General features: G+C 46.6%; 2 protein-coding genes across 8 annotated transcripts in view; both read left to right on the top strand.

The window, feature by feature from the left end:
* The window catches only part of NR1H3 (nuclear receptor subfamily 1 group H member 3), a 30,893-nt gene extending 22,532 nt beyond the window's left edge, over window positions 1-8,361 (top strand). For all 7 annotated transcript variants that reach the window (XM_058807852.1, XM_058807849.1, XM_058807850.1 and 4 more), the window contains 6 exons: window positions 2,302-2,510; window positions 2,750-2,929; window positions 3,353-3,452; window positions 4,996-5,109; window positions 5,931-6,025; window positions 6,422-8,361. In XM_058807852.1, coding sequence (XP_058663835.1) covers window positions 2,302-2,510; window positions 2,750-2,929; window positions 3,353-3,452; window positions 4,996-5,109; window positions 5,931-6,025; window positions 6,422-6,568 — 845 coding nt within the window. In that variant the 3' untranslated portion in view covers window positions 6,569-8,361. The remainder of the gene's footprint in view (window positions 1-2,301; window positions 2,511-2,749; window positions 2,930-3,352; window positions 3,453-4,995; window positions 5,110-5,930; window positions 6,026-6,421) is intronic.
* Window positions 1-11,785, top strand: part of MADD (MAP kinase activating death domain) — a 99,568-nt gene that overhangs the window by 20,472 nt on the left and 67,311 nt on the right. The window lies entirely within an intron of this gene.

Below are 11,785 nucleotides of genomic sequence, written 5' to 3'. Positions count from 1 at the left end.
AGTCCCAAGATGAGGGACTGTCATCACTTGGATCAATTACTTCCCTTCTTAAACTGATGCTGTAAGTAGCATTCTCTAATCCTATAGATCATCCTTATTTTGGTAATTGTATTAAATGCCTTTGCTGTTAGAATTGTAAATTTTGTGCATGGTGCATGTACTTGTGCACACATCCTCCCTATTTGAAGTCAGGGATAAAGGTTGCTGTTCTTTGTCAATCTTTCCAATCCCAAGAATGCTGTCTTACAGCAGCTCTCCAGTTCTTGTCTTTGTTTAATGTGATTCTGTTAAGAAGTGCAGTTATATACCTGTTCAATTTTAGGGCCTCCTGCTTTTCTGTGTAGCAGATATAGAATCATCAAGGTTGGAAGAGGTCTTTTAAGATCACTAAGTCCAAATGTCTACCCAGCACTACCACTGTAACCCTTAAACCACTAAACCATATCACTGAGCACAGATTCAGGTACCCTTTAAACACCTCCAGGGATGGTGACTCCATCACCTCCCAGGGCAACTTGCTCTAATGCATGCCCTAACAAGGAAAATTTTTTTAATACCTAATCTAAATCTCCTCTGTCTCAATTTAAGGCCATTTCTTCTTGTCCTCTCACTGTGGGCATGGCAGGGGGAGCTAACCCCCCCACCTCATTACAACCTCTTTTTTTTTCTGTGTTATCTGTGCATAAAAAAAAATGGCCAGAGAATATTTCGGCACTTTTAAAGTCTTATTTGTAAAGTCAAACTTCATTTATCTTTGTTCTTAAAGATATAGAGGGAGTTTTTTTTTTTTCCCAATCAGTTCCTTTTCTGGTTTCCTTCCCTCCAGAGTGTCAGTCACAGCACGGAGCCTGGCGCTGTCAGAGCCTTGCTGGGGCTGTGCTCGGTCCCACTGTCCATGTCACCGACAGAGGTGTTAAACAGCACCAACCCCTGGGGAACAGCACTCCTCACTGGTCTCCACCTGGACGTTGAGCCATGGGCCACAGCTCTTCGAATGTGACCATCCAACCAATCTTTTATCCTCCAAGTTATCTATCTGTCAAATCTGTGCTATTCCAGTTTAGAGACAGGGATGCATCACTCCAGACCTTGGAGGAGGCGATCCTTGAATATTAACCAGCTTTCCTGGGCCCCTCTTCCCTCCAGCACTTTATCTAATACTACTCTACTGAGCAGATTCCTGAAGAGTCCAGAGTCTGCTCTCCTGAAATTCAGGCCAGCCAACTTGCTGTGCACCCTCTCTCTGTGATGCCAATATGATCACAGCTGTGCAGGTGTGTGCATGTTTTTAACTCCTCTTATTTGTTCCCTGTGCTGTGTGCGTTTGCATAGAGGCATTTGAGTTTGGCTTCTGATGAACCTGACTGAATGGATGGAGTGGCAGGAATTCCATTGTGCTGCCCTTCAGGTGCTCTCCTGCTGACATGCATACCCTCTCCAGGCTCTGGGCATCTCTTGCTGGCCCTGGCATCAAACTGGTTTGGGAGAGGAAAGGGATGGGTTGAGGTTCCTGTCCCTAGGCAGATTTAGTTTAAATCCCTCTTTGCTGTTTGACAAGCCTAGGAGAAAAAATGTGATTCTCTTTCTCTGACAGAGGGACCCCATCAGCCCTCAGTAGAGCAGATGCCTTTGAGTTCTGTTCCTTACCATGTTACATCCAACTAACATCTGCCCTTTGACTTAACAACTGAAGGAGACTTGTAACACTTTTCCTGAAGGACCTGGGGTTGGTCCTCAGTACATTTATGCCAAGTTACTCTTCCATTATTCATCTTGAGGTATCTTACTGCTCTAGTTTGCTGCAGATGGCCTGTATAGCAAATGACCCTTTCACTGTCAAACTCTACCCAGGACTGAGTCTGACCTTTGAAGAGAGTGAAATGATACAAGCTGTTAAATTAACAATATTGAAAAAAGACATAACAGTAGGATAATATAAAATAGGGTGGACACACTGCCATATGAAGGGAGCATCTGTTGTAACATGACACTTTAGGGAATTGCTTTATGGGGAAAGTCACTGTTGTTTTTCTGAGATCTGCAGGGCATCATGAGGGGAGCTTATGCCTTTTGTGAACACTTTATATAGCAGTATGATTAGAAGAAAGGCAATGAAACAACTTTAAGGAGGGAATAGAGAGAAAAACAAATAAGTATCACTGTTGGCTCTGTTGTGTACACTCTACTATGCCCAGTACAGACAGCTCTGATCTCTGCCTCTACATCCACAGCACGTTACCTTGTGTTTAGTGTGGTTTCCACTGTGTTCCTATGATTGATCATGAGCTATTCCTGCTTCAGATGTTCTGTCTGAAGAACAGATCCGACTGAAGAAACTGAAGAAGCAGGAAGATGACCAGGCTCGGACAGTTGTGGTGCGTCCAAACCCTCCAAATCCACCAAGCCCTTCCCACAAACTGACGCCAGAACAGCTGAGCATGATAAAAAAGCTCGTGGCCGCTCAGCAGCAGTGCAACCAGCGCTCCTTCACAGACAGGCTCAAAGTGACGGTAAGAACTCTACCAGTGTACCCAAAATAAGGAAAAGTGAAGTTTGGGGAGTTGCATTTTAGGTAAAAAATTTGGCAGAACAGAGTTGCTTTAGACACGGCATCTGTGGGCTAAAGCTCTGTAAAGAATAGGAAAAGATATTCTGAAGTTGTTGTTTTCTTTCCTTGTTCTCTTCACCTTATCTTTCATCTTTGGCTCCATCTTTCACAAATATATGCTGTCTCTTCCCATTCCTGCAGCCATGGCCCCAGATTCCTGATCCAAATAACCGTGAAGCAAGGCAGCAGCGTTTTGCTCACTTCACAGAACTTGCAATTATCTCTGTGCAAGAGATCGTGGACTTTGCCAAGCAATTACCTGGCTTCCTGGAACTCACCAGGGAAGATCAGATTGCTTTACTGAAGACATCTACCATAGAGGTGAGGGTTTGACTCCACCCCAGATCATAGCAGCAGAGATGAAAGTATTTGGAGTTATCCACCCAGAGAACTAGTTCTATCCCTTTTTTGAGGATGGCATACTGAGGGATCTGAGCTGTGGGACCAGCAGTGTGATGTTATACTGGCAAGAGGCCTGGTTATGTACTGCAGTGCCTGGTTATACAGGAAGGGAATGAGGCAAGTGCCTTGGTAGTGGTAAGCAGGAATTTCCCGTTTCCCAGAAGCAAGGCACCACAGACTTTGTCTTGGAATTTTTAAGCACTCTGACAAACTGGAGTGGTTTTGTTTGGTGTTTGTTTTGTTTTGTTTTTCTTTCAAAGATACTTCAACAGTCAGCAATGTATTGATGTTGTAGCATTTCTTCCTGCTTTCAAAGCAAGTATATCTTATTCCTGTCCACAGGTGATGTTGTTGGAGACATCTCGGCGCTACAATCCGGAGATTGAGAGCATCACCTTTCTTAAAGACCTGAGCTATAATCGGGATGACTTCGCCAAAGCAGGTGGTGCATTAGACAGGTGTTTCTTCCTCCCTGCTGTCTTGTCTTGTGTTCTTACATGTTTTCCTTTTTAATGTGGGCAGCTGGAAGTAGTTTGTGGTGAGAGGTTTAGAACAGGACCAAACCAATAGCCTCACAAACGATATTTTTTTTTTGCTTTTAATGTACCAGTTCATGTTATGTATTTTTCTACATGTCAGTTTGCTTGGGAAAATCTGGACTCTTAAAGCATTAAAATATTGCCACCTAGGACTGGCAGTTGGTGTGAAATTCCTTGCTTGTAGAAATGTGACATGGTGGTGGATCTGTATCAGATCATACCAATCTAAACCACAGTCTTTTCTCCTTTGCAAGTGTGTCACTTGCTAATCTGGATGGATGCTTGGAGTGCTGACATTACTGTGATTACATTTCAGTTCATACAATGTTTGTGCACTGAGGATCCCCAGAGACTGCTCTAGACACTTCATCATCCTATTATATGGTAGCTTGTGATGCTGTGATCTCTGAAGTGTATTTTTCCAGGAGCTATGAGTGTTTGTAATTTCAGATGCAGTAACAAGAAGTGTGTATCTTCAGCATTTCTGAAAACAAGACTTTAGCCTGTGCTTCAGCTGATTTTTTAAAATTTTATTCCTTGACTAGCTATTTAACCATTTGAGATGGCCTGTATATACAACTAGCCATTTAACCACTTGAGATGGCCTGTATATACAACTTTTCTTTATGACACACTTCCTGGTAGCCTTTTCTTCGGGTTATTAGAAGGGCAAAAAGCAGGAATCCAGAATTATTCCCTCCACTTTGTTCTTCCTTGTCTGATGCATTTGTAATGCAGGAAATTAGAAACTTGGATGCTGTTTTGGAGGAAAGGCCTGAAGTTTTCAGTATGATTACATAGCACAAAGAGACCTGATTTGTCAGTGGTCTCTATTACGGCAATAAATATCAGTGCATTTCTGTCTGCATTTATCAAATGAGGTGATCGGAAGCCTAGGTCAGACTCTGCCTCAGGTCTCCCAGTTCTTTGAGCTGAAGGAAATGGCATAGTTCAGAGTTCTTGGAACCGCATATTTTCAGCTCATATATGCTTTAGATGAGCCTGAAGAGCGGAATTAAAGGTTTATTTGAAAGCATGAAGGCTACTGGTGTGAAGGAGGTGATGCTGTGAGAGTGGACTGTACAAATGTTGTGCTTGTGACCTTCTGATGTTTTGATGGACTTGTCTGATAGCTGATGTTGTGTTCCTTTAGCTGTTGCCCAGTAATGTGCTGTGGGGCATTTAAGGCTTTAGGAAAGCCCAGAAATAGTTTCATTTGACAGATATATTTTGACTCCTCAGCCACTGTTGTTGGTGCTCACCAGTAGTGGATGTAAAGCGAGGATTCATTAAAGCATAATGTAAGGTTTTTTCCCTGCCTGTCTCTCCTTCCCACTCTCTGGTGTAGAGCAGTGGATTTCTGGCAGCCTTTTCCATGAAAGGGAGGGGGAGAGAGAGGGGAGACAATTGTTACTGCCTCACCTTGTTCTCTTCTGTTTGTTGCAGGTCTGCAGTTTGAGTTCATTAACCCCATCTTTGAGTTCTCAAAGGGAATGAATGAGCTACAGCTTAATGATGCTGAATATGCACTTTTAATTGCCATCAATATTTTCTCTGCAGGTAAAAAGCCAGGAACATCTGAAAAGCTACAGTAGTGAGTCAGAGAGCAAAGGAAGTAGAGTGAAGGGATGTTACATGCAGAAAAGGAGTAATTGAGCATGTATAGAGTCTAGTGATAAAGGGAGAATATTATTCATTATATTCTGAATTGTCTAGTGCCACTTGCAGAGGAAATTTAATTCCTCACTACTGGAAAAGTGTGCAGAAAAGCCAGCCAGTATTTATCTTCCTCATTTAGAAATTGCTATTTTACTGCCCCCTTCATGTCCTTGACACCTCTCTGGTGTGATGCAGGTCCCACAGCATGAGTGACATCTAGTGGGCAAGCAAACATACTCTGGAAAAGAGGCAGTATCACTCCCGGCCAGGACTGGGATTTGCCAAGAAGCCACCTCTACTCTTCTGTCTTGTGACCTGATTAATGACTGTTTTTCTTTGTTCCTGTTTCCTAACTGGCTCAACTCTTGGAGAGACTTTCCCATTTGCTTTTGAATAGGTGGCTTCACATATTTTCTGGGACAAGAACCTGAGACCAACCAGTACTGTGTAAATGTGTTTGGTCTCTCCACCTCTATAGGAGTTGGATTGGACTCCCCATGTGCAGTGGACATCACTGAGAACAAGAACGGTTACAGGCAACTGCCACAGCTACCACAGTTTCATGGATATATCTCCCAGCTGTGCTGGGTGAATGTGAGATGAAGTTTTGGGAAGACACCATAGGAGGAAGTGGGGTTAGACAGAGATGTTAAATCCAGTGAAGCTGCCAGTGGCAATCTGCTTATGTCTACTCTGCTTACTTCTAACCTGCTTTTTGGCAGACCGACCGAATGTGCAGGACCAGTCCCTGGTGGAGAGGCTGCAGCACACCTATGTGGAAGCACTTCATTCTTACATTTGCATCAACAGACCAAATGTAAGTGCCTGACCAGAACATCTCCAGGGATGATGCAAGCAGATGTATTTATGCAGGCAGAGTTCCGGCAGTATTGGCTCTAATAGGTCTCTTGCTGCCTGTACTGTCAGACTTGACTCTTCTGGGCTCTTTGATAGCACCTGTAAATGCAGGGTTTGTGAGCTGTCACAATCTGCTGTCCGGTATCATGTTTTATAGTTTAGGCAGCATGGAAAGTCTGGAGTTTTTGGGACATGATGTACTTCTTGTCTTCTTTCATACTGCATCCTCCTGAAGAATGCTGGGTCTAGAGGAAGTAGGGATTGTGATTACAGTGTAATGTAATCGGTAGTGGTAATTTTTTGTTTTTAACAAAGTTTAGGTGAATTTACTAACAGCTGTCATTTGGCCCTGCAGGACCGTTTGATGTTTCCACGGATGTTAATGAAGCTGGTCAGTCTTCGGACGCTGAGCAGTGTCCACTCTGAACAGGTGTTTGCCCTTCGGCTGCAGGATAAGAAACTCCCACCCCTGCTCTCAGAAATCTGGGATGTGCATGAGTGACTGCATGCTCCCAGGGCGCTGACATGCTGACATAATGCCATCTCCCAGCCTTTGCTAACGAGAAGCCAGCCTCCCCTCTCCAAAGCACTGAACCCTGGGCTGGGCATGCAGGGAGTGATGAGCCTGGGGTTTCAGTGTTGTCATGAGACTATGCAGGAGGCAGCTGGGCTAGATCAGATGGAGGGGTTGGTTTCGATGTAGTGCCCGTACCCCAAAGTAATAACATGAAACATTCGAAAACGGTAGAAATGAAGACCTTTCCCCCTGTCCCTCAACTCCTTTTTCTTCAGTCTTTCTCTTCTCTAAGCATATGCTGAGGGTTTGCCCCATTAATCCTCTTCTTGCTGATTATGAAAATGAATTTGCAGAAACTTGCCAAAAGCTCTCTGTTGAGAGTAACCCAGCTCAAAAGGCTTCTGCAGGGTCCCCAGTGTACCTGGATCTGAGGAGCTCAGGGAAGTCAGTGTGGATGTTCTAGGGGTTTCACTGGGTTTCCTATAAATAAAATCTCTTGAATGTGCTGCCCTTTACAATGATTCCAAGAGAAGTAGCTTTTATTTCTTTATTATGAGACTACATCTCTAGAGCTGCCCTTTATTCTGGCCCTCCTTTGGAAAAAGGATTCCTGTAATGTGTAGTGCCCTTTGTCTAACAAGGAGGTCCTCTGGGTAGGGAACATTGTGTATCAAAAAGATGTCAGGCATAAAGTAGTGGATTTTTTTTAATGTAATGCATCATGGTTTTATCTCATGGCGGTTCTCAGCTCAATTTACCTTTGATTTGCTAACAGCTGGACAACTTTAGTTCAAAACAAATCAGGGCATAGATTTTATCTTTAGGGGTGGAATAGAAGGAAGATAAGTGGGTAGGCCTCATACCTAGGTAAGGTGGGTGTGGTGGAAGGATCTCAAAAACTTCCAAGAATCTGGAGCATGTGGTATGTGTTCCAAGGTGGGTGTGAAGATGTATTGACCAAGGAGAGAGGACACACTGCATTTAGTGAAATATGTGGGCATTGCACAAGCTGTGGGCTGCACAACTCTCAGATCACAGGCTGCAGGAATATTGGGTGTAATCAGATCCACTTGCATCGTCTTCCTTTTGCCAAAGTCTTTCCAAAGTACTTGCTCAAGGTTTCAGTGGTGATCACGGGATATGGAGGTTCCTCCTGTATGAGGAGTGCCAGCTCCTTCAGAAGGACACTTGGGTCTTGTATCCTTTCTTCACTTTGGGCATTGTGAGATCCACACTGGATTTATGGCCCAAGTTTTAAGTATCCACATCCATAAGTATTCTAGGATTTACAGCAATATTTTGTCTGGCAGAATAGAAATATACTGTTTTAAACATGTTCCTTATTTTCCAAGAAAAAACATCTTATGGCTGATCTCAGAGATGTAACCTTAAATATCCTGGTAGCTTGGTCTCATGACTCTTCTCTGTCATAGGGGTCTATGTTTGCTTGCCCGGTGAGCATCCCAAGAGCATAGTTTCACATGGCTCGGGGTTTTTTTGTCTGTCTGTTTTTTGGTTTGTTTGTTGTTTTTTTTGGCTGTGTATCTGAGCGCTATGCCCGTGGTGAGGGTATCGTGTCCATTTTGCACTTGAGGTTGGTCCCCTGCCACTGGCCTTCACTCTGCACCTTTGTAAAGCACTTGTAACAATCTGTAAAATAATCTGTTGTTTTTTATAACTCATTGCAATTGCAAAAATTCTTGTTTAAATCTGTATTTTTAACTAATCTGTTTGAGAAATGTTAATGTTTATATAAAAGAATAAAGCCTAATACAGGATTTTGACATTCTCTGATGTGTTGTCATGAGACTGGAAGAGGGTGGAATAAGTTCTTGTTGTAACAAGCTCAAAGCTGATAAGAAATTATGAGTATATGTGTTGGGGGAGAAACAAGAAGTGGTGAGAAAGAAATGGCAGTGCAACCCCAGGCAGTTTGTTTTGGCCTTCAGTTATGAGATTTGTAGCTCAGTATGTGCCTTGCTGTATGTCAGAGCTGGCAAATAGGTGAAGTGGATTAAGTGTGTGTCATAAAGACCATGCATTATGCATACACACCTCACCTTGATTTGTACAGCTGCATTCAGAATTAACCCTTTCATTGTGTGTGCTCCTCTCCATTTCATGCATTTTGTGGCTCACCGAAATTGCAAGAGGAGTCCAGTGTGCCCTGGCTCTGATGTGGATTTCAGTGGGGCCTTACCTGACCCCAGTATGCTGCTCATTTCTGATGTGTCCATAGGCGAAACACCAGGAGGAGTTGAACATGTGCATTGCCTCAAAGACAGCGGCAGCATGGGGGAAAGCAGAGAGCTGTCCAGCATTAGCTGCTTCTGAAACGCTTGATGGTCCGCTGCCCCGATGGGAAAGGAAAGCAATGGTCAGTTCAGCAAGGTTCCACACCTCAGGCTGTTTTGCTGAAGCCTCTAGAGTATCAAACTCAAATTGGAATCTACTGGACCAGAGGAAGAAGGAATAGCAGTAGGCTTACAGGAGACTGGAGCAGGGTAGGAGAGGGAGAGTAATGAGCAGAGCTCAAGAGCTTATCAGTGCTGGGCGGATTAGAGGGTGGCTGGGCCCTGCTGTCAACACAAGAGCTGCAGCTTAACTTCCAGCTTTGTATTCTTTGGGCTGCATCTCCTTAATTTGAAGAGAAAAACTGCATGGGAATGTAAGGGATTCTCAAGGTGTACAACGTATAACATTGCTGTGGACGGCAGTGGTGAAAACAGTGATTTCTCTTGCCTCTGTAGTGGCTTAACCCAGACAGCCACCAAGCCCCACACAATCATTCACTCACTCCCCGGCAGCAGCACTGGGGAGAGAATCAGAAAGGTGAAAGCCAGAAAGGTCTTGGGTTGAGATAAAGACAGTTTAATAGGGAGAGCAAAAGCCACACACACAAGCAAAGCAAGGACTTCATTCACCGTTTCCTGTGGACAATGCATTAATTCACTGTGAATTAACTAATTCACTGTGGACTGGCAGGTGTTCAGCCATCTCCAGAAGAGTGGGGCCCTATCACCTGTAATTGTTATTTGGGGAGACAAACACCATCACTCAAACATCCCCCTCTTCCTCCTCCTTCCCCCCTTTACATACTCAGCCATATGGTCTGGAATATCCCTTTGGTCAGCTGGGGTCACCTGTCCTGTGTCTCCTCCCAACCTCCCATTCACCCCCAGTTCCCTCTCCACCGTGGCAGCATGGAAAGCAGAAAAGGCCTTGGTCTGTGTGAGCCCTGCTCAGCAATAACAAAAAACATCTCTGTAATATCAACCCTGTGCTCAGCACAAATCCAAAACACAGTCACTGTGAAGAAAATTAACTCTTCCAGCCCAAACCAGCACACTTTTCATTATCATGTAGTCAAATACAATCTTCTTCTTTACATCTTAACATTATCACTTTTTTTGAAGGTGCAAATCAGTACAGAACCTTTTTTTTTTTTTGTCTTTTAGAAGCTTCGCAAATTAGCCTGTCGGGCTCAAGTAAGCAGGTGTGGGGGAAGAACCATCTGTGAGATTGGTGACCCTTTGTACTTTTATGTTTACAAAATGCTATCTCGGCCTGAGATTCAATCCTGCTGCTCTAAGTCTCTATGCCTGATCTATTTCATATCAATTTTGCTGATTTGGCTGCTGGAGAAAACTTGGGGTGTTTGAATTATAATCCTGGGAAGTGTTCCTGGCTGGCTGTACCCTTATTCAACATCTGTATCTGCTCATGATGAATTCAGATCAATGGGGCGGGAGGAAAGTTATTTCTGAAAACCCAAGTCCTCTACAGTGGGCAAAGTATAGATGACAAATATCAAACAGTGTTTCTCCATTTTGCACTCTCGATGTATAAAAATTGTAGGTTACTTGTGGTGCTTTTGGTTGCATTTTGGGTTTATTTTAGTAGTTTTGGTTTTGTTAATAAATGGATTTGTTTGAGCAGCATACTGGTTTTTAGGAGCTTGGAAGGAGTTAAAAAAAGCTTTGTCTCAAGCTTTTAATAACCAAATAATCTTGTAATCTTATGAAGCTACTAGCAAATCAGCAAGTATGTAGCTCAATACAGAGGGTGAAAGTACACGGCATTGTGAGCCGGGCTCTGCTGCGAGGCTTCAGCTGCTGCTTGCCAGGACGAGGTCTGAAAGCACCAATTCGACGCTTCAAGCGCCTGAAGCGTTCCCGGTTCTCTCGACGCAGCCTGCGCAGGAGAGCTGCGTCGCTCCACGCTTCCTGACACCCCGCCTCCAATCCCGCCTCCATCTCCCCTCCAATCCCGCCTCCATCTCCCCTCCAATCCCGCCTCCAATCCCGCCTCCAATCCCGCCTCCATCCCGTTTGCCCTTGCGCGGCTGCAGCGCCCCCTGCGGGCAGCTGTCGGGACGGCTCCCCCCGCCCCCGCCGCGAGTGGTTCGCTCCGCCCGCCCCCGCTGCCCCCCTGCTCCGGCTGTGGCGCGCGCCGCCGCCGGCGCTCGATGCGGAACTGGGCGGGCGGCGCAGAGCGGCGGTGGCGGCGGCGCAGGTGAGCGGAGCGAGCCGGTCGGGCGGGGCCCGGTGCCGGTGCCGCAGGCGGCCGGGTGCGTGCACATGTCACTAAGCGGAGCCTACCCCACTAACCCTAGGTGTGGGGTAGGGAGCGCGGAGCGCGGCCGGCAGCTCTGCCTGCGGTGACCCGCACCCGGACAGCTGGCGGCGGGGCCGCCCCGCTCGCCCCGAGCGCTGCCGCTGCCGCTGCCGCAGCCGCCCGGCCGGGCGCGATGGTGATGCTCGAGAGCGGCGAGCCCTTCCGCAAGGTCACGGCCGGCGGCGGACAGGGATCGTGTCCCGCCGCTGCCCGGAGAGGGGCCGGCCGGGTTCGGCTCCATCGTCCCGGGCGCCGGTGGCGGGCGGGGCCGCGGTGTCCCGCTGTGGCCGCGGGCTCAGCCGGCCGCTGTCGGCAGCAGCCCCTGCGGGCTCGCCGCGGGTTTCCAGGCGGGACCGGGCCGCTGTGGGAGTAGCGGCGTGGCCGGCGGGCAGGGGGCTCTGCCGCCGGCGGGGCTGTGGGCGCGGGGCCGGCGCCCTCGGTCCCGGCCACCCGGAGGCTTTACCTCGCTCCCTGCCGGGGGGAAGCGGACGGGGTGCTGAGGGAAGGGAGCAGGCGGCTCAGGGTGGACAGAACCCCTTAGAAAGGGTGAGGCGTGCAGCCGTGTGAGGGGGCTGCTGCGGTAAT

The sequence above is a fragment of the Ammospiza caudacuta genome, chromosome 6 (assembly GCF_027887145.1).
Source record: "Ammospiza caudacuta isolate bAmmCau1 chromosome 6, bAmmCau1.pri, whole genome shotgun sequence".
NCBI lineage: Eukaryota > Metazoa > Chordata > Aves > Passeriformes > Passerellidae > Ammospiza > Ammospiza caudacuta.
This window is presented reverse-complemented; position numbering and strand designations above follow the sequence as displayed.